This window comes from Echinops telfairi, unplaced genomic scaffold, assembly GCF_000313985.2.
Source record: "Echinops telfairi isolate 266 unplaced genomic scaffold, ASM31398v2 ScPeMD7_7469;HRSCAF=8507_1, whole genome shotgun sequence".
NCBI lineage: Eukaryota > Metazoa > Chordata > Mammalia > Afrosoricida > Tenrecidae > Echinops > Echinops telfairi.
Window position 1 is genome coordinate 71,632,642 of NW_022111373.1, and position 23,616 is coordinate 71,656,257.

Consider the following 23,616-nt stretch of genomic DNA (forward strand, 5'->3'; position numbering starts at 1 on the left):
GTGTGGTCCTCTCTGTGGACTGGCTGCTCTAATTGGGAGTATTCCTTAAGTGACCTACTTTGCAAGGAAACAGGCATTTTAACTTCTGAATCAGATCTTAAGTGGCCAAGTGAAAATATTCATGCCTATCTTAAATAGATTATCGTGATTGTAACACTATTACTATGTGAATAAGAGAACAGACATGAAATTAATTGATCTCATACTTTCCAAAAGATAGATACATATTCATAAGAATTGAGTAAAACATAATTTTTCACTTAGTATGTGACGTGTCTTCCTGAAGATGCCTCCCAATAAGATAAATCTATTACCATGCTGAGTATATTTCCAAAGAAAGCTTTTTGCCACTGCTCAGTGTTTATATAAGAGAAACCCACCCAGATGTTGGCTTATATGAAGATAATAGATGTATAATTCACAGTACCACCTTGGTTGAATTGTGTTCTTATCTCACTCATAAACTAGCCTTACATCCACTGAACAGCTTTTTAGTCTGCTCCTTGTATCTGGTTCCTAGCCTTCCACATTCATTGGTGTCAGGAAAGTATGATTCACATGAAAATATCTAAAGTCTTTGTAAAACAAATTGATCCTTTCATAAACATCTCTGAGCAAGAAGTTGGTATCTACACCTTCTACCCTAGAGAAAGTAAGTTGCTTTAAATTTTCCAAGGGGAGTCTTTGAGAGCTGGAGAGGATAATGATTCGGGCCGTCAGTCAGTCAAAAGAGGAAGTCAAATTGAATCTGCGGGTAGCTCCTTTACCCTGGTCTTTCCCTTCCTTAATGACAGCTACATTAGGGCACATGGCAGATACCACAGAAGATTCTGCGTACAGAGCCATCCTAAGTCAGAGCTACTCTGTAGCACGTAAAGTAGGGATGATACTGTTATTGCTAGGAGCACAGCTATGGGAGCCAAAGAATTTATGGGTCTCTTCTCCTTATGGAAGAAGCCTTAGTGGCACCGTATTGGCTATTAGAAACCCACCAAAAGCTCCATGAACGAGAAGACCTGATAATCTACTCCCATGAAGATCACAGCCTTGGACAACTTATTGGGCAGGTCTAGTCTCATATGAGTCAAAATTACCTTGACTGTATGTAATTATCACCACCACCTCGATGCATAAAAGAGTGTAGGTAGAGCCGTACTTCTCTGTGCTCTCTAAAGTCAAATGGGAACATGGGACTCAAGTGTAGGTTATTTTTTTATAAGGATCTGAATGTACTCAAATGTGAGAAACAAAATGAAGGTCAGATTCAGATTACACTGCTCCCCATTTCATCCTCATGTGAAGAAATTAATCTTACTACTTTATAAAAACCATTTTTTAGTTATTTTCTCACTCCTTCACTAACCTTTAAATGTGTTCTGTAGTTCCCACCAAGGACTTAAACTTTATAGTCAATAATGCCTCTGTAGTACCTCAGGGTGGTGGCATAAAAATCATCGAATGCATACCTGATGTAGGTTCAGTGTAGAAGAAATCGATTTAAGTTATTAACATCACTAATCAAAAATATTCCCCTTAAATTACTTTTTGTGAAATGTTTTTTAGCTCGGAACCTACTACACAGCTCTGGTAGCCACAACAACCTGGTACTGGTACAACAGACATGTAAACCAGGGAACAGACTTGAGAACCCAGAAGTAAATTCATCCTCCCTTAAACCAAGTCAAAATCCATTAAATGTGGAAGGGTAGTCTTTATAACAAATGGTACTGACAAAATTGGATATCCATTTGCAGAAAAATTAAATAGGATCTATACTTACCACCACCTACAAAAAATGAATTCAAGATTGATCAAAGACCTAAACACTTAAAACTATAAAGATCATAGAAAAAGAAAAAAAAGAAGGATCAAACATAAGGACCCTAATTTATGGCATAACATCAAATATAGCAGAAGATAACTCAGGTACCTGGGACTTTCTAAAAATTAAATATTTACATGCATCAAGAGATTTCACCAAAAGAGTGAAAAAGAGAACCTACATCCCAGGGGAAAAAATCTGGCAACAACTTATCTGACAAGGGTCAGATCTCTAAAATTTATAGAAAATGCCAATACCTCCACAACAAAAAGACAAGGAGTTTAAGTTTTTAAAGGACAAAGAACATAAAGAAGATAGTAAGGTAGCCAACAAATACATGAAGAGATGCTTGCAATCGTTAGCCATTAGAGACATATAAACCAAAATGACAACGAGATACCTCATAGTGGCTGTAATGACACTGATAAAAGAACAACAACAAAAATTCTGTCAAGACTATGGAAAAAATGGATATCTTCTGCACTGCTGGTGGAATTGTAAAATGGTACAACCACAATGAAAAATGGTAAACTGCTTCCTTAAAAAAGCTGGAAATAGGAATAGTATGCTGCAACAATCCCACTCCTAAGTGTATCTTATAGAGCAGCAGTTCTCAACCTGGGGGTCATGACCCTTTTGAGGGTCGAATGACACTTTCACAGGGGTTGCCTAAGACCATCGGAAAACACATATTTCTGATGATCGTAGGAACTGAGACACTGCTCCTCTATCCGTCTCCAGGCAGGTCCGCACACATGCAGATAGGCCCACATACAAGGACCTGGCGAGAAGAATGTTACCCCTGGTACACCATGCTTCAAGACAAAATTTCATTTATTTGAAATTAGAAATAAATATTTTACAATATATAATTACATGTTTTTATTAATCACTTTGCTTTAATTATGTTCAATTTGTAACAATGAACATACATCCTGCATATCAGATATTTACATTACAATTCATAACAGTAGCAAAATTACAGTTATGAAGTAGCAACGAAAATAATTTTATGGTTGGGGGTCACCACCACATGAACTGTATGAAAGGGTTGTGGCACGAGGAAGGTTGAGAACCACTGCTGTAGAGGAGTAAGAGATGTGAAAGGCATAGACATGTTACACCCTTGTTCATTGTAGCATTTTCAAAATAACAAAGTTAGAAACATCCTAATTGCCTGCCCACTAACAGATGAGTGGATAGTCATACATACACGCAATGCAATACCATGTAACTCTTAAAAATAATGATGTGAATCATCATTATTATTATTTCTTTTTTAAAAATCATTATTATTTCTTTAAAAAATGTGAAACATCTCACAACATGGATGAACTTGTAGGACATTATGCTGAGTAAAATAAGCCAATCACTGAAGGATAAATCTTATATTGAGATCACTATATAAAAAGTCAAGAAAAGTTTGTTCACAAAGAAACATTCTTTGATGGTTACCAGGGTGGGAGGGATGAGGGATGGAGATTATCACTAACTAGTTAGTAGAGATGTGCTAACTTTGGTGATGGGAAACAGTATATAATATGGGGGAAGTCAGCATAACATAACCAAGGCAAAGGAAAACACAGATACACAAAAGTAAAGAACAATAATGATATATACTATTAAATGTAGAATTCTAGGGCAGCAGTATTGTTATGAGTCAATACACAGGCAGTTATGTAAACTGATGAAGGATGAGAATGTGTATGGAAGTACATCCACAGGGTTGAGAGTAGTTATTCCCACATACATAGTCAACTCAAAAACAATTCGGTTGGTACACTACAAATTACCCATGTAAACAATAGAACAAAGATCTTGACTCCTCCTTAGTAATCACCAAATACCTGCCAAGACAGGTACTGGGCTTGAGAGTTAGTAAGGACTGTGTATAATCTTAGGGAACATCTAGGTCAATGACATAACATGTTCCGTAAAGACAAAATGCTAGTTCTGCTTTGGTGAGTGCCCTCCACTTTCTTAAGTAGTCATTTTAAAACTATTGGGCTCTTTCCATCTGGAGCAAAGATCCAAGAAAATCAAAGACCCAAGGAAACAATTAGTCCAAAGGCCACGTGATTCACAACTCAGATCTAGATGGGACCCAGCTGTCACCACTGACCACTCTTGGATTGCGGTGAAAGATACCAGATAAAGTAGAAGAAAGGGGGAGGACAAAATTCAATTTTATGGGGAAAAAGAAGACCAGACCAACTGGTCTAATGGGAACTGGTGGAACCCCTGCTACTATGGCCCCGAGACCCCCTTCTAACTTAGAAATGAAGCCACTCCTGGGTACCGCCATTCAGCCACACAAAAGACAGGCGGACACAGGGAACAGTAACACAGGGGAGGAGCCTGCTTCTCAGAACAAACAATTATGAGACCAAAAGGGCAGCCTTTTTCCGAAAGTTAAGAAGGCAGGAAAACTGGAAGAATGGAAACAGCCCAAGGTGGAAATGGAACGAGTGTTAGCATATTGTGGAGATTGCAGCTGGAGTCATGAAACACTGTGGATAAATTTCTGCCCGGGGAAGTGATTTGCTCTGTGAAGTTTCACCTAAATCAGGATAAAATATTTTAAAAATAAAAACGAGGGGAGGGAGGGAAAAAAGAGTAGCTGATACCAAGGGCTCAAATAGAAAGTAAATGTTTAGACAATGATGATGGCAACCTATGTACAGATATGCTTGAAACATTTAATGTATGGATTGTTATAAGAGCTGTAAGAGCCCCAATAAAATGATTTTTTTTTTTTAAAGAAAAGCAGCACCAACTGAACTAGAACTATGAAAGCACTTTTAGGCCTAGACAGATATTAATATATGCCACTTTTGTACATTTGACATATGGAGTCCAACTCATCCAATTTACTCTTTTACTCTAATGTTTGTCTGTGTTTTCCCACCTACTATCAGCTTTGTTATGTCATTAGTTACATCAATACAGTGTTTCTTTAAGAACTGCTACACACTTACCTCTGGAATTTTCTTTGAGGCCACTATTTATTAAAAGCTTTAATACTTAAATTCCAATTCATTTTTAAACACCTTGTTTCCAAGGGTATGGACAAGTTCTTTCCAGTTCACTACCAGAACTGCTTCAAAAACTTTATAAGCAAACATATGCTTTAATCTGTCTGCCCGTAGCCACCCATTTCTGTCCTTGGTGTTAGCCTCCACTGGGTTGTGTGCATAGATGATGGGTTGTGTGATGATTCTACTGGTGGTGATTGTAGGGAAGGAAGCTAGGCTGGAAAGTATGACTTGGGGCATTGTGGAAACAGACAGGAAAGGCGAAGGTCAGGGAGAGCAAGCAGGTGCCGACGGAACAAGGTAATGGGGGCTTTGTTCATTCTAGTGAAGAGAAAATTAAATCCCTTAGTGTGTTAGCTGTTTGTCAGTACTGTACCTGAAATCTCTATTCATTGTACTCCTTTTGACAATAAATACTGTTATAAACCATGTAAAGTCACTCTGTTTTCATTTAGGAGGTATTTCTTTCCTTTAAAATGTTATGAAGAAATGAAAATTCAGAACCCTGAAGTGTGGGGGAAATCATTGGTTTCTAAAGTGGAGCTGGTGAGGGGTCAAAAAGCTTATGTGCAAGTGCCCAGCCAGGAAATAATACAGAGTAAGATTCTGTTGGGTGGATTCTGACCTACGGCAGCCCCATGTGTTTCAGAGTAGAGCTGCTTCATAGGGTCTTCTTGGATGTGATCTCTACAGAATCAGAGTCCCCTGCCTGTCTCCTGTGGCACTGCTGGGTGGATTCTAAATGCCGACACTTAGGAGAGTAGGGCTGCACAGAGCGTTTATTATAACACCCAGGGACCATCTTGGCACACAGTACGTTTAAGTAAATGTGAGCTGCTTTTTGAGGCCAGCCGCACATGTGCAGTGGGAAGTCAAGAGACACAGGCAGGTGGGTCCCTGAGACCCAGTACGGAGGAGTACTGCTTTCCTTTCATAGTTGAGGATTTGACCTCACTGCTGATACTGAACGTAATGTCAGAAGAGGCCTAATACTTTCGACCCTCCTTTAAAAGTGTATTGGGTTTTGTTCTGGCTTTTGCTTCGTTTTTCATGGTTCTACATAAATAGACATGCTTATGGGGGCATAGGAAGGACCCTGGTGGGGGTGCTGGGCTGCTAACCCACGGTCATCAGCTCAGACCCACTAGCAGCAACATGGGAGACAGATGAGGCTGTCTGCACCTAGAAAGATTTACATTCCTGGAAACTCCCAGGAGCAGTTCTGCTCTGCCCTATAGGGTTACTGAATTAACTCGATGGTAGTGGATAGCACGTCCCTGGAGGGGCTACCATTATAGAGACATTAATGGTGGTCCTGGACCCTGTGGGTGTGGTGGAGAGGCAGCCTTTTCCGACTCTACAAGTGGCCATTCACTTAGATGGATCACTTCACAGATTATTAATAAAGTACATCTCACATGCATTAGATTCTTACTGTTACACAGTCTTTTGAAGTAAGTTTCTTTCTTGATTTTGCATACCTAATAAAGTTTAATTCTATGTCATAGAACACTTTAAAGAAAAATGGGAAAATTCAAATTTAAGGAGCCTTTCAAATATGATTTTAAAGTGTTCTGAACTTTCTCATCTGATTTTTGGATTTGAATCCCACAGGAAGCTAACTAGTCCCTTTTGAAGGAAATATTACCAAAGACTCACAAGGACAAAGAATGATTTTGCCCTTATTCCAACTTGCAGGCATGAGATCATAGTGGATTTTCAATATCTACTCTGACTCACTTGTTATCTCTGACTAAACAATTTAGTGGTTTCAGTTTGCTTAAGGAAAAATGATTTAAACTATACCTACCATTAAAAAAAATGGACCCAGGCTTGGGCATAAAGGAAGACTCAAAACAAACTCACTGCCATCCAGCCAGTGCTGACTCATAGTTAAGTCCCGTGGGTTTCTGAGACTGTAACTGTGTTTGGGAGTAGAAAGCCCAGTCTTTGCCCTGAAGAACGGCTGGTGGTTTTGAGCTGCCAACCATGCGGATAGCAGCCCAAAGCATAACCACTACACCACCAGGGCTCCTAAAGAAGGACAGAGGTTCTTAAGAGGGAGAAGAGGAAGCAGGGTGGGATAGGATAAAGTAGAAGAGATTGATGAGTGGTTTGAATTATTATTATTATTATAAATCATTTTATTGGGGGCTCTTACAGCTCTTATAACAATCCATACATCAATCGTATCAAGCACATTTGTACATATGTTGCCATCGTCATTTCCAAAACATTTTCTTTCTACTTGAGCCCTTGGTATAAAATCCCCCACCCCCACCCCCGCCAACACACACACTGTCTCACCCTCCTACCCTCATGAACTCTTGATAATTTATAAAATATTTTTATATTTTACACCATCCACTGTCTCCCTGCACTCATGTTTCTGTTGTTCACCACACACCCCCGGGGGGCGTGTATATGTCCATCTTTGGGATGGGTTAGCCTTTCTCCCCCTTCTTCCCCACCTTCCCCTACCCTCATGGCATCACTACTTTCATTATTGGTCCTGGGGTTTATCTGTCCTGGATTCTGTGTGTCGAAGAGCTCTTATCTATACCAGCGTACATGCTCTGGTGTAGACGGATTTATAAGATAGAACTGGGGTCATGATGTTGCGCGGGGTGGGGGGCGGGGGGCAGAAAGCATTAAAGAACTAGAGGAATGTTGTTTGTGACCCTCCTGTGAAGGGATGTCCAATTGTCCACGGATGGGCTTTGGGTCTCCATTCCGACCCCCCTCGTTCACATCAAAATGGTTGTTTGTTTTGGGGTCTTCTGATACCTGATCCCATCGTTACCTCGTGATCACACGGGTGTGCTTCTTCCATGTGGGCTTTGTTGCTTCTCTACTACATGGCCCCTTGTTTAACCGCAAGCCTTTAAGACCCCAGACACTATATCTTGCAATAGCCGGGCACCTTCAGCTTTCTTCACCACGTTAGCTTATGAACCCATTTTTGGTTTGAACTGTTGAATGAATGCACACCTGACTGATATGTGCACTCCCTTCTTAATAAAAAAAAGGAGAGGGGACCAATTTAGCAGCCAAAGAACCCCAGTATCTTAAAAATAAATATTCATGAAATGTATGATACACTAACAACATTTTGGTATTAGAATGAAAATAATCTCATTACTAATTACTGCTAAAACTCACTGTAGTGGAGATGATTATGAGATCTTAATGTTGTAAAGAAATGTTATTTTCTCTTTTTCATTAAAAATAGTGTTCTTTTATTATAAATTACCAAAATGTTTCTTTTCTGAATATAAATATGAGCAAAGTTTGACTTGGATTGGTATTTTGTTGAGTTCTTCAAGCATCTACGAACAGCTTGGAAGGCCTGGGGACTGGGGACGACGGGGGTGGGGACAGGACGTGGACTAGAGGTGAGACCTTTATAAAAGACAGAGTGATTGAGGCAGATTGTAAACATTATTGGGAAAAAAGGAAAAGAAACATTATTTTCAAAATTACTGTGAAAATATTTTCAATTACATAAGCTTGAATACATCTGAGTTCTATAAGATAGCTTGTGTAGAACTTAAGAGTACCCAATTGACAAAAATAAAAAACATTTTATTAAGTGGTATTTTCTGGTGATTTAGAAAGATTATTAAAGGAATCGTTCATAAAGTAGAGATGGAAGATTGTTCTTTGAGACATTCAGTTTTACACACAGAAAGAAACTTTTAGTTGAGACTTTCAAATCACTTTAAAAACATTTTTATTTACCTTGGCAACAAAGGTAAGAAAATTTAGAAGCATAAAAACGTAGCATTAAATAAAAACATTATAATATTCATTTCAAAATTACTAGTTTTAAATTTTTATGGCTTATTATACTGTTGCACATAATTGTTATGCATAATATGCATAAAAAGATCTGATAGAGAAATTTTCTCCAGCAGTTATTTTCTGGTGTTAATACAATCAGTAGAACATTGGGCTTCTGCATATAGCACGGAAGAAAAAAGTTTCTAGGAGTTCATTGGGCAGCTTATCTATAGTCCTTTCTCACTACTTAATATATCCGAAGAGTTAGGCATGTTCGTGGAAATGAAGTAAATAGAAATCTGTAGTGTAGCAAGACTGTACCTTCCTCCCCCAGCCCCCTTCTTAACCCGAGGTCTCACTCTGGTCTTCCTTTGCCCAAAGTCACTTTTTCATTACACCCTGTCAGTATCCCATTCATTTCTGCGTATCCCTGCCTTTTCATTCCTCCTTGCCCCATCTGCTCTACATCTTAACACCATCTCCAGTTGCCCATTCACCTCCTTCCTTTTATTTTGACGTGATATTGTATGTAACTACCCTGTGCTTCCTGCCCACCCAGACTCTTCCCATGCCAACAAACACAAACATGCATGAGCAGTATAGACTCCGTTCTACCAGTCTAAGGAAACCTGACTTTCCAGGTCCCCTAATTATGCGTAATCCTCCCAGAAAGAGCATCTAGGAGTTCCTAGATTTTTTTCCCTTTATTTTTGATTGAGAGAGTTAAACTTACCCTTTCTGATGTGCATCTTTATGAATACACTAATTCATAGCATTGTATAACTAAACAGTTAAGGTAAATAAGAGTTCTATCATCCTACCGACAAATTCCGTCATGCTCTTAGATGGTCAGCCTTTCTTTCAGCCCGTGACAACCCCTGATCTGTCCCTATGGTTTTTCCTTTTCCAGGATATCATATGAATGGAGTTATGCTTTGGTTTGTTGGATTGTTAAAGGGCTTTCTCTCACTGTTCAATCTCCACTCTAGACTCTCTCCTTATGGAAGACAACTGTTCAGATTGGCAAGTACTGGCTGCTTTAGAAAGTGGAAGGATAGGTGATATTACTAGAAGATACCAATCAAGAAGACGAATGCAGTCTTATAGACAAGAATCTGAATATAGAAAGTCTGGGGAGAAATGCATAGAAAATGAGAATTTTGGAGAAAAGAGATATCACAAAAGAAAAAAAAACTAGCATGGCTAAAACAAGAGATATGTAGTTCAGCCTAGAAAGATGGGGTTGGTAGGATGTGTGGTGTGGATATTTGGGGGGATGGGGTGAAGGAACAAAACTAGTGATTGAATTAAAAAGCCCGTCAGAAAGGTAGAGATTATCTAGGATGGCTCTGTCCAATAGAGCTTTCTGCAATGATTGTTTATTTCTGCACTGTTTTTGGGTTTTTTAAATCATTTTATTAGGGCCTCATACAACTCTTATCACAATCCATACAAACATCAATTGTGTGAAGCACATTTGTACATTCATTGCCCTCATCATTCTCAAAACATTTGCTTTCCACTTAAGCCCCTGGCATCAGCTCATTTTTCCCCTCCCTCATGAGCCCTTGATACTTTATAAATTATTATTTTGTCATATCTTGCCCTGTCCAACGTCTCCCTTCACCCACTTTTCTGTTGTCCATACCCCAGGGAGGAGGTTATATGTAGATCCTTGTAATCGGTTCCCCCTTCCCAGCCTACCCTCCCCCTTCCCTCCCAGTATCACCACTTACACCACTGGTCCTGAAGGGATCATCCGCCCTGGATTCCCTGTGTTTCCAGTTCCTATCTGTACATCCTCTGGTCTAGCCAGACTTGCAAGGTAGAATTGGGATCATGAGAGTGGGTGGGGGTGGGGGTGGGAATATTTAGGAACTAGCAGAAAGTTGTATTTTTCGTCGTTGCTATATCGCACCCTGACTGGCTTGTCTCCTCCCCAAAATGTACTGTTTAATATAGTAGCTACTAACCACATGTGACCGTTGGGCACAAAATAGAATCATGCAACTTAATGGCTAACATTTGGACAGTGTGGATCTATATTACTCTCTTTTTCCATAGGAAAATTGAGGGTCAGAATGACTGTCCAAGGTCTCATAAATGATTGAATTAAGTGTAATATAGGCTGAGTTGCAGATTTAGATTTTTTTATTCTGCGTGGATTTTGCTCTATGTAAAGTATAGAATCAGGAGCCCTGGTGGCATAGTGGTTACACAGTGAGCTGCTACCCTCAAGGACAGCAATGTGGAACGACCAGCCACTCTAAGGAGACCGGTGAGGCTTGCTACACCCATAAAGAGTTAACAGTCTTAGAAACACACAGAGGCAATTCTGTCCTGTCCTGTAGGGTCGCTGTGAGTCAGAATTGACCCAATGGAAATGAGTGTGAGAGAACAGAATAAAACGCAGTGAAGCAAAGTACAGAACCACACTCAATTTTGTTCCTTTTCCTGTTAAAGACAATTGGAATCCTGTTTATAATTGTGTGACTTTTAACAAATGGATTTTAGAACTATAAGCTCCAAGTCATTTTTTATTTGCTTTGCTCTTAAAGGGATTTCATGTCTGCATGTTTCAAGGGTTTAAATTAGTTCAGTAAGATTTCAGTTGTCACTTGTAAGTACCCCATGGCAGAAAATCAGATGGAAGGGTCCCTTAAATAAATCTTATCTCTTTAAGGGAAAATCTAGTAGGTAGTTTTTTTAAAAAACCTATATTTCATTTAGCAGATTGAATTGGTGCATGTTTCTGCTTGGCATATCTGAATCTAAACCTTCATCCCACAAAAGAAGAAATAGAGAGGAACTTTATTTTCGAGGATGGAAATGGGTTGTTAAATTAATAGCTTTAGCATATTGTTGGATTCTGCCCTTTCACGTTCTGATGAAATTTTCTTAAGCAGTGAACTTTAAAAAAAGTTTAAAATTTTTCATTTTAAACTAATTTTTGACTTACAGAAAAGTTGCAAATGCAGCACAGAGTCCTCATATTGCCCTTGCCCAACCGCCCTTAATGTTAATGTCTTACCTAATCACATACACTTGTTAAAACTAGAAATTTAACACTGATAACATCGATGCAATTCTAAAGTAAGGAGCTTGGTTGGTGCTATGGGTTTAGCACTGGCTGCTGACTATAAGGTTGGCAAATGAAACCCAGCAGCTGCTTCATGGGAGAAAGATGAGATTATCTGCTTCCAGGAAGATTTACAGTCTTGGAAACCCTAAGAAGCAATGCTACTCCATCCTGTAGAGTTGCCGTGAGTCAGAATTGATTGTGGCGGTGGTTCGTAACTAAAGGATTGACCTTATCTGAATTTCATCAGTTTTCTCTTATGTCCCTTTTCTGTTGCAGAATTCTATTATTCAGGATCCCACATTGCACATTATTTCTATTTTTTTGATACTGTTGTCGAATGGGCCCCCTCATTCATGTTGACCGCAAACACAACAGAAAAATGCTGCACCTTGCCAGGCCATCCCCATGATTGGCTACTGATCAGACCATTTTGAACCAGAGTTTTTATTAGCTAGTTTTAGAAGTACATCTCTATACCTTTTCTTCCTAATGTGTCTTTTTCCCCCCTAATGTGCCTTAGTTTAGAAACTACTGGCACCTGGTAATGATCAGCAGAGCACTCAAGCCTCCACCGACAAACACGTGGCAGCTGTGCTTGAAGTTCATTAGCCAGGAATTAAACCCAGCTCTCCCATGTGAAAGGCGACAATTTTACGACTGAGCCAACTCTGACCCCTGAGTTTCTACATAGTCTCTCATTTAGTAGTAGTTCCTCAGTCTTACCTTCTTTCTTTTTCTTGATATTTTTGAAGGTACCCATTGGTTTTGTGGTAGAATAACCTCAAATTAGGTTTTCATGATGTTTTCTTATGATTACATTGAGAATTGTGCCTTATTTTTCTCATGATTACGTTGAGATTATGCAATCCTTCTAAGTACAGCATCATGTCTGGGGGTTTTATGGTACCAGTACATCTGATGTGCTGCTGATGAGCTTTAGAATTTTTGATGTTGGAAATTGTGCATACATTCTTTTATATTATATATATTTAAATTGCTATAAATATATATATCCATCAGAATTTAAATGATTCATATTTTGTTCTGTGGTGTTAATGGCCTAACAGCTACAAAAAATGGTGTTTAAAGAAAGCTATAAGAATCACTAGTTAATTAGTGGGACAAGGGTAGTAGAATTGCACTAATAGAAATAGACTACTCAATAATGAGAAAAGGCAATAGCCTCTTCTTCCAAATGAAGCATTTCTTTCTTCATTGGAAAGTTAAGAAAGGAATTTTCAAGAGAGGGGTCTTCCCAATTAATTTAATTGTCTTTGTAATAGAAAATGGTCTTGGTTGAGGTACTTAACTTGGGTAACTTATCAAGTAGAACATTAAATGAGGAAAAAGGTGATTGCTTTAATTTTGTTCTATACATGACCTTGAAATTATATCTAAAATTAAGCCATTAGAGTCAATTTCTAGATCTAGCCCATCACATATGAAATGAGTTTCTTAGAGCAAATTGTTATATTTCTGACATTTAAAAATACAGAATAAGATTGAATGAATCAATTTAAAAGGAAATGCTATATTACTTAACCCAAACCTTACTGACATTGCAGTTTCATTTTGAATTAAAATTGTTCTCTGGGCTTTTATGCTCTTGAAGATCATAGTACCCTGTTAAGCTTTTGTTTTAAGGTATTCCTCAGGATGCATTGTTTATTCCTCAAAGGAAAATGGGTAGAAACTCTCCTGTAGCTGCCTACGTCCATCATAATGAAGGTTGAAACTATTCCATGTTAAACCTACAATTTTGTGCTTTTTATATTTCTTTATTTGCTAGGTTTACTTCAGAAGGAACATTTCAGTGAAATTGTCTGGCTTTTATTACTTTTGGGGGGGGTTGTCTTTGAAACATTCTGGGACTATAAATCCTATAATAGAATTGAATTCTGCTGTCTCTTCAAAGTAACAATATTCAATGTAATGGAGAGAATTTTCTTTTGTTTTCTTGTATTTTAGTTCAGCCATCAGCAAACACTGGGAGGCTGAACTGGCTACCCTCAAAGGAAATAATGCCAAACTCACTGCAGCCCTGTTGGAGTCCACTGCCAATGTGAAACAATGGAAACAGCAGCTTGCTGCATATCAGGAGGAAGCAGAACGCCTGCACAAGCGAGTATGTTCCGGGCTGTTGTCCATAGGAATCTGCAGCTAAGCCAACAGCTTTCCTTATCCAGAAGACAATTGCATGTAGATTCAGCACAGGGACACCTTCAGGGAACAACCATCAGTTATCAGAACATAAACAAGTTGTGTTATGTGGCTGTTTGGTTAAAACTATTTCCCACAATTTATGGGAATGAAGATTATACAGGTTTACATATCAAAGAAGAAAGATCTCATTTCAAATTCCGATTCTGTTACTTATTAACTATATGATGTTTGGTTAAGTGTTCCTTTCTTTGCACAAACATGGTATTTTCGTTTTTGAGCTGGAAATAATCCTATATACTATATAATTGTTGAAAACATTAATTGTGATACTTGATGTAGTTAAATTGAGTCAGTTGATTTTAGTTTTTTTGTTTCATTGTTATTTTTTTTAAAAGAACATAGTTTGAAAAATATTTGTAGAAAAAGAAAATTGGCAATGTTAATTTACTCACATATTTTATATTTTCCTCTACTCTTCTTTCATTCCTGTAGACCTAAATTACCATCAAGTGTTATTTTCTTCCAGCTTGGATAACTTCCTAAAGCATTTTTTTGCACTTAAGTAATCATACACTGGCTACAGATTCTCCTGAGATTTTGTATGTTGAAAAATATCTTTATTTCACCTTCATCTATGAAAGAGATTTTGTGCTGGTTATAGAATTTTAGAATTTTTTGAACTTGCAGTCCTTAAAGACCTTGAGGCACATTCACTGTGTACTTTGTCTTCTGGTCTCCATTATTCCTCGTAAAAAGTCATTATGGTTGCTATTTTCTCTGTACATAATGTGTCAGTTTTCCCCATTTGTCTTTATGATTTTTTAACTTCATTACTGGTTTCCAACAATTTAATTAGAAATATAATTTCTCAGTATTAGTGTTTCATTTATCCTATAAGACTTACTGAGCGTACTGGTTCTATGGAATGCCACACCCTCCTCTTCTCCCCTACTCTACCCTCGTCTTAAAAATCACATTTAGTATTTTTTTATTTTATTTTTTTGCCCTATTACCTCTCTCCTGCCTTTCTGGGATCTACTTACACATATGTTAGACTCCTTAGCACTGTCTAATTAATACTGTTCATTTTGCTTTCCATCTCTGCTCCTTCACTGTGTGTTCAGCTTGAGTGATTTCCATTGTCCAACCTTCAAGTTCATTGATCTTTTATTTTGTTGTGAACAATATACTGTTAAGCCTATTGAATTGTTTTTTTTTAATTTCAACTATTACATTTTGCTGTTCAATAATTTCATTTGGCTCTTATTTTATAATTTCTAAATCTCATGAAATGTATTGCCTTATTCATTATCTTATTCACTCTTCAATGTTTATTATAGTTACTTCAAAGTTGTTGTTTTTTCTCATTCCACTGTTTCATCTTTTGTGAGTCCTACCCACAGACTGATTTTTACCTTAATTACAGATGAAATGTTCCTGTTTCTTCACATGTCTAGTCATTTTCAGTTGTGTAATGATCTTTGTAAATGAGTTACGAAATAGTAGATTCTGTTATCTTGTTCTCAGTAGTGTTGAGCTTTGTTTCAGCAGGTCAGTTACTTGTGAATTCCCTTAAATTTGTGGAGACATGGGTTTAGGCTTCATTAGGGTAGGTTCGCTTCAATGCTGCCCTTAGCCCTGGAGTGACTCTTGTCATCCTGTGTCTTTAAGTCTCAGGTCTTAACTTCTGAGGTTTCAGTGGGAAGCTTGAGATCTCTACCAAGACTCTCTGATTTGGCAGGATTCAAACTTAATGCTGTCTTTTTTGTGGTAAGCACTGGTTACCACTGCTTAGCTTTTCAGCTGGCTTTCATCCTTAGGTATCACCCTGCACAGTCAGTTACGGGTTCAGTGAAAAAATTGAGTGGGGTCTATATGCATATTTGAGGACTTCTTTTCATACAAACTCTTCAGTTCCTAGCTGTTCCACCTTTTTTTTTTTTTTTGAGACATTCCAAAATTCTCAGACTTTACAGGGTAATGACTAAAGTTTTCTGTTTGACTAAAAGCCAAGTAACTGGCAAGAGCCTTCTAAGAAAACATGTGTAAATCTGTATCTCATTCACTATGATGGCTTGCTTTCAGTTTTTGCCTGATATGGTCAGGCAATCAACCAAACAATTGATTTTATACTTTGTCCAATGTCTGTATTAACTGTGGGAATCTTAGTCTCATTAAAAAAAAAAACAAAAACTTCATAATTATCAGAACTAGAACTCCCTTAAGGAATTTCTTCTATTTGGGGGGTGAGGACAATGAAAATGAATAAATATTAAGCAATAAGGGACCTTTCTACCCTGTCCACTCATAGTGACCCTTCACTCGGAGTCCACATGCACTAGATGGCAATGAGTTTGGTTTGGGGTAATGTAGAGGACTAACGAGGTCATAGAAAGGCTTGGAGCTGGGGAACCACACAAAGGTTTATGGAATGAAGATTGATAAGCAAAGGTTATTATTAAGTGTACCAGGAGGTCTTGCTTTTTTTCTGACATGAGTGATAAGTGCCTGTGCAGGCTCTTAGTGCAGGCATGGAGAGTAACCGAGGCAGAGTGACAGAATGTGAAATTATGGAAAATTGAACATTGGAAAATGTGAGGAGAAAGGTTTACTCGTAACTCTTTCTTAATTTATTATTTACTAGTCCACCAAACTGTACCGTGGGCCTGACGGGAACAGAGTGGTACATATGTATGCAGATGTGTGTTTTTATTTTCACTTCTATCAATATTGACTCTGTTTATGGGTGATACTACTTTCAGGGACAATGACCTTCTTTCTCCCTTCTGTCTCTCAAAAAAATCAAGTTCTCATTAAAAAATTATTATATTGCTTCTTATCCCCTCAGTAAATTCTTATCAGTTAAAAAAAAACTGTTTTTTACAATAAGTACTATCAATGTGAAGACTCTATAACAGACTGATTTAAATTATGTGTTCAGCATATTTTGAGATTCTTTTACAGTTTTGAAGGGTTTTTTTGAAAAATTCCTAGTTTCACTAAGCAAGTTTTAAGAACCAATAGTTATTTGAAGACTGGAGATTTAAGAGGCAAATAACTATGTATTATGGTGTTGCATTTTCACGAAAAGTTTTCAAAAGGCTGGTCTTCTAGATTCAAATTCAGGGTGTGGCTCTAGACTCTAGTGTCTACAGAGAATTCTTCTTGTCCACTTCAGCATCTGGTAACCCCTGGTCTCTCTTGAGTCCTGGGCTTGTAGCTGCATCTGTCCTCCTATTTCTCTCTGTGTGTCTAATCTGTGCCTTGTTATAGTGAAGAATTACTTAGATTTAGAACCCACCCTGCTTGGATGTGACCTTATTAACATAACAAAGAAAACCATTTCCAAGAGAATTTCATCTACAGCTCTAGGGGTCAGGATTCCAAACATATTTGGGGACTGGGTTACAGGGGAGAGCATGATTTATTCTATTCTATGATGCCTTTGAAATTGTCATTTAATGTAACCTGTGTTCTCATTTCATTTTAGGTGACTGAGCTAGAATGTGTCAGTAGCCAAGCAAATGCAGTGCATACCCATAAGACAGAATTGAATCAGACAATACAAGAATTGGAAGAAACACTGAAAGTTAAGGAAGAGGTATTTGCTTCTTTTCGCTCATCTGTAATGCAGCTCATGTAGCTCATATAGAGTCTGTGTCACATATAAAGATACTACAGAAAAGTTCCATAATTTTTTAGGAGGATATTTTCCTGGAGTGGCACTCAGCATGTTCGTTTCCCCCCTATCCTTGTTTCTGTTGTTAGGAACTGTGGTACTACAATTAGACAGAGGCACTACTATTGTCTTTTGTGAGCACTATATTTGTATGATCAACATAAAAACCACTAGAAGCTAAATGAATTTTACAAGCTGTTACTTCCAGTCAACACATTCGGTACATTCATTTGAAGGGCATTCACATTCAGTACATTCACCTTAGTACATTCATGCTTGAAGGAAGCAGTCTTAAATGTCACTGAATTCAGACAATTGTTTATAAGCAGTGCTATGTCCCAGCCACCAAGGTAGACTCACTTATTCCTCAAGATTGTACTGAATTAGACAGCACATCTCTGAAGAGGTTCATTATTGGATGAATTCCTCCCTCTAAAAGTCCAAATAAATAGATGCTTTTAGAACCATCTTTGTTTCCTAGAACTGAGACAGTAATTTCAGAGAAACATACGGCTTCCCCTTCCCTTGATAGAGTGTAAAGTTATTGTGAAATGAATTGCATTATTCTACTTCTTCTAGGAAATAGAAAGATTAAAACAAGAAATTGATAATGCTAGAGAACTACAAGAACAAAGGGATTCTTTGACTCAGAAATTACAGGTGAGGTATAATAATTTTTTATACATTTGTGCATAGACACCAATCAAACTTTTCTCATAGTAATGACTTTTTTTTCTTTTCTGAATTTCTGTTTTGTAGGTTCTTGTCATTTTTGCTTTTCTAGGACTTGATTCATGCTTAATCTTTGCTGTTTCAATAGATACCCAACAACCTTGTCTGGAGAGTTTATAATCATTATAGATGATTATTTATAAATAACCTATAGTAAATGATTTGGAAATTTTTCTAATTTTAGCAGAAGAATACCTTGAGTTTAAAGAAAAATTCTCAAATGGATTTCATTCAGTTTGAGAAATCCCCTTGTTTTGTTTTAAAATGCTGAATTAATATATCAATCACAGCAGTGATTTTGCCGTAATAGAAAGAGCACAATGTAGATCAGTGGTTCTCAACCTTCCTAAAGCCACGACCCTTTAATACAGTTCCTCGTGTTGTGCTAAACCCCCCAACCATAAAATTATTTTCGTTGTTACTTAATAACCGTCATTTTGCTACTGTTATGAATTGGGAGACTCCTGTGAAAGGGTCATTTGACCCCCAAAGGGGTCGTGACCCACAGGTTGAGAACTGCTGATCAAGACCTTGGGTTGTTGCTTTCACTCTGATTGTTACACCCTTTTCTCTGCATAAATATTATGCCTTCTGATCATGATTTGTGTCCATCCATCCATTTTTGTCAGCAGTAGTCTGACATGGTTAAGGAAGATTTTTGGAAATTCATGACCAAAGTCTTGCCAGCTCAGGCAAGCTGCATCAACGAAAAAGTGTAGGAACACTACAGGGTTTGAAAGAGAAATAAGTCATGTGGAGAGTTAGGAATTTGGGATAAAGAGTAATCAGTAGGACCTGAGGACTTAGGTTGGAAAGAGGATCTTCTCAATCAGTCTTTCCCAAAGTGAACAATACTGCCCCCTTTGGGGATACCACAATGACAGGGGTGGGGAGTGGGGGCGGGGCTGCAAAAGCAGATACCTACATTTTATCCTCTGTTATGGGCAATAATACAAACGTTTTTAATTGCCTGGAGGGCACTGAGTAATTTTTTTTTCTCCTTTCTGAAAAGGGGCCGTAGGCCAGATAAGTTTGGTAATCTATGATCTAGATTATATAACAATGGTCAACATTAATTGAGGACTTACTAGGTACCAGAGCTTTGGCAGTTTACTTGTATTCTATCATTTCTTTCTTACGAGTCATAATGGCACAATTACTCTTGCTTTCCCCTAAAGAAAAAGATGAGGCTGCTCAACCTAAGTTCAAATGGAGACAATGAAAGTCTCAAGCCAATGACCTTGACCACCAAATTCTATGGCAGCAGGAGCCCTTCATAAAGAAAGCAAACTCCTTGTGTGAACCAAAGTATTTCCCTGCCCCTCTTCTCATCATCACTGGCATTCAGCCGTCTGGAGAAGATGAGCTACATTTGGGTTTGCTTTAATGCTAGTTTTGTCCCCCTGCACCATTTAGGATGGGTGCTGCTGGTGTCTAGTATATAGAGGGCAGGACTACTGCTGAGGGTCACATTATCCAAACCAAATGTCAGTGGTATCAAGGGGAGAAATGGTAGTATAGAATTAAAATATGAAGCGTCTAGTCAAGACTGGGAGAAATGGGGCAAATCCATCTAGTATATCTTTCTTTTGCATTCTCTTTCAGCTGCTTCCCCCCCCCCCTTCTTGTAGCTTATGGGATAGGCATTGGGCTACTAACTGCAAAGTCAGTGTTCAAACCCACCAGCTTCTCCAAAGGAGTAAAAAGAGTCTGTCTACTCCTGTAAAGATTTGCAAGTCTTAGATACCCTATAGCAGGGGTCATCAAACTTTTTAAACGGGGCCAGTTCACTGTCCCTCAGACCCGTTGGAGGGCCGGACTATAGTTTAAAAAAAACCGATAAAGAATTTCCTATGCACACTGCACATAACTTATTTGGAAGTAAAAAAACAAAATGGGGCAAAAACACCCAGCGGGCTGGATAAATGTCCTCCGGGGGCCGGGGCCACAGTTTGAGGACTCCTGCCCTATAGAGTGTTGCTATGAGTTAGAATCGATGGCAGTGGGTTGTTGTTTTTTAATCCCTGTTGATTCAGTCATATTCTAAGCACTATACTTATGTTAACTCTAAGTCTTTCATGGACGGAGAATAGTTACAGTCAGGTATGGTACTTTAGTTTCCTAGTGCTACTCTACCAGAAGTACCACAAGTGGTACTTGTGACTTTCAAGGACAGGGATTTATTTTCTCATCGTTCTGGAGGCTAAATTTCCAAATCAGGCTCAGCACCTGTCAAGTCCTTTCTTGTAGGTGGTAGTGCTGGGCATCCCTTGGTTTCTTGGCTTCTGGAAGATCTGTCTCTACACACACACACCCACCCCCCCATACCCCCCGTCTAAGCTGCTCCTTTTATAACTTTGCCAAAGTGATTCATTCCATTTTGAACCTTCCCTACTTGGTTATGATGTCATTAATATAACAGAAAACCCTATTTCCAAACAGCATTACATTCACAAGTATCAGAGTCAGGACACCAACACTTGTTTTGGGAGGACACAATTTAATCCATAATATATAGTATCCCCAGAGGTGTCATTATGTTAAATAGTACCCTATTCCTCTCCATAAAAAGTGGTTCCAATTCACACTCTCACCAGCAGTATATGTTTCTCCACAGCCTCACACACACAATATGTTTTCATATTTTTTCCATTTGGGCCAGTGCATGTGATAGATAAGAAATGACGGTTTTAACATGTGTGCACTGTCTTAATTAATGCTCTCTGTTTCAATTCTTTGGATTCTAATATCCATTGCAATAGCTACACTGAAACTCAAAGACAAAATTCCTGATTAAAAGAATTTATTAAGGAAGTTCAGTTGTAATGTCTGTGAGAAATGCTCAGGGTAGTGTTTATCAGGACATGTTACACAGTTTCAGATCTGCTAATAAAAGCCCAAATGGGGCACATCACTCTGCTGCAAGCCTCAACCTGAAGGCGTTCAGCTCAAGCTCCTTAAGGCAGCAAACCCAACTCCCTAAATTAAATACGTAGAGATACCCCACTCCAGTAAACTTCAACCCCAAAGCACTCAGCTCCACTTCCAAGGGTCAGCAAGACCAACTTCCCCAGTGAAGTGACCAGAGACAACCCACCCTCTAAGCCAGGCTCCTCACACAAGCTTTCACCTTAACCTCCTCTGTGGGTTGGAAAGTCCACCGCTCTATGCCCTGCTTTGGCTCCTGGTTCTGTTGCTGCTCCTCTGAGGTTATAGCTGTCTTCTGGACCCAGGAGTGCTCTGTGCAGGAATCTAGGGTTCAGATGATGCACTTCACTTCCGAGATTCCTCATCCTGCTTCGCAGAGGGCTCATTTTACACACAGCAGGATGGCACTCCAGGGAAGCCTGTTCACAACCACTCAGTATCTTCCCCCGCCTTCTTACCAGATCAATATGGGAAAGGTCCTTTGGTTTGCTGGGATCTAGAAATTTTGGCTAGGAGAGCCATATTAAATAACACACTGCCCCTGCAATGTGTTTCTTAGTTTGTGAGATTGAACATCTTTCATCAAGTTTCAAAGCTATTTCTCTTGTTTGTATATGTCTGTTCATCATGTTTTCCCCCCGTTTTCCCTATGGTTTCAAGGGATTTTTATGTATTAGAGGTATCCATCCTTTATATGTTACAAATATTTTCTTCTAGTTTGTCATTGAATTTTGACTTTGCTTATGGTGTTGATGTGGTTTTATGTAGTTGAATTTATCATTCTTTCCTTTTATTACTTCTGGCTTCTGAATTATGTTAGAAAGCTCTTTTCTACACTCTGGTTATAAAGGGATTCTTCTATATTCCTCTCTAGAATTTGCATGCATTCATGCTTTACATTTAGCTCTCTGATTTTGTTTGGCTATTATTCTTTATAGATCTAATTATATATTTTTCTAAGTGTCTACGCAGTTGTTCTATTACTATTTATTGAGCACCTCATCTTTTTTCCCCCAGTGATTTGATATATTCAATTTCCTTCTATTTCTAGCCTTTATATTTCATCCCACTAGTTAGTCTAACTCTTCACACAGCAGTTCCACACTGCTTTAACTATAGAGGATTTATAGCACGTTTTAATATCGAGTAGGGCTAATTCTTCCATATAAGTTGTCTGTTCCACTGTTTTTCTAACAGTTCTTGCATAATTATGTATTCCAGTTGAACCTTAGTTTCAATTTTAGTATCAACTAAAAATTTAGGACTATAAAACTATGCATTCTTATGGGGATTGTGGGAGGACTGCCATGTTCCTGAGGTTTTCATCCTACTGAAGAACGGGATGTCTTCCCATTTGCTCACATCCACTCCTGTGTCCCTTGGGGATGTGTCAGGGCTTTCATCTTATGGATTTGCCTGCTTCATACTGCTTATGTGCATTTGACCTTCCGCTTTGCTTTTGTGAGTGGGCCATCGCTACTTTTCTGTTCTTTAGTTGGTTATTGTTTTTATCTATGTACTGTCTTGATGGTTTGTTATATCCTATTATATATTGAGGTTAGAAATCTAATAGTAGCCCAACATATTTTACTCACAAGAACTTAAGATATGAATCAAATGTCAAGGGAAATTTTCTGTAGCTTTTTTTTCAGATTAAATGATACAGGATTTAAATTTATAGAAAATGAAATCGGTTTGGTCCTTTTGATGATGATAATAGTTATGTAATTTTTAAAAATTACTTGAAAAGTTTTACACTGCATATTCAGTAATACAGAGCATGGCCCTCTCTACCTATTAGAATTTCTACATTTAATTATTGGTCTTTACCCCATTGTGGTTTTATTTTTTTCCCGTTATTTTTTCATTCATTTTTGTTTTGTTTTTAATGAGCATTTCCTTCATTTTTTTATGAGGTTGTGAATCTTACATGTGAATCTTAAAGGTCACTTGTTTGTATTTTATAAACTGCATGTTGTCTATTTCTATTTATTTGAAAAAAAGTGTGTGTATATATACATATATATTCTAGCTTTTAATCCTTTCAGTTACATGCTTTGCATCTATCTTCTTTAAGCCCTTGGTTTGTCTTGTACTTACTTTAGGGTATATTTTGATAAGTAGAATTTAATGTGAGTTAAATTGTTGATCATTTCTTTATGACAAGTGCTTTTTGAGCATTGTTTAATAAATATTTTCTTCCTTTAAAAAAAAACAAACTGCCCTCACTGCCATTGAGTCAGTTCCAACTGGAAGACCCTGTTAGGACAGTATAGAACTGTCCCTGTGGATTTCTGAGACTGTAAATCTTTACAGGAAAAGATAACTTTGTCTTTCTCTTTCAAAGAAGCTGGTGGCTTCAAACTGCTGACTTTGAGGTTAGCAGTCCAAC

General features: G+C 38.1%; 1 protein-coding gene across 1 annotated transcript in view; it reads left to right on the forward strand.

Moving 5' to 3' along the window:
* Positions 1–23,616, forward strand: part of HOMER1 (homer scaffold protein 1) — a 146,887-nt gene that overhangs the window by 111,999 nt on the left and 11,272 nt on the right. Inside the window, exons 6-8 of the mRNA XM_004703517.3 lie at positions 13,691–13,847; positions 17,376–17,486; positions 18,144–18,224. Of these exons, the coding sequence (XP_004703574.1) occupies positions 13,691–13,847; positions 17,376–17,486; positions 18,144–18,224 (349 nt within the window). The remainder of the gene's footprint in view (positions 1–13,690; positions 13,848–17,375; positions 17,487–18,143; positions 18,225–23,616) is intronic.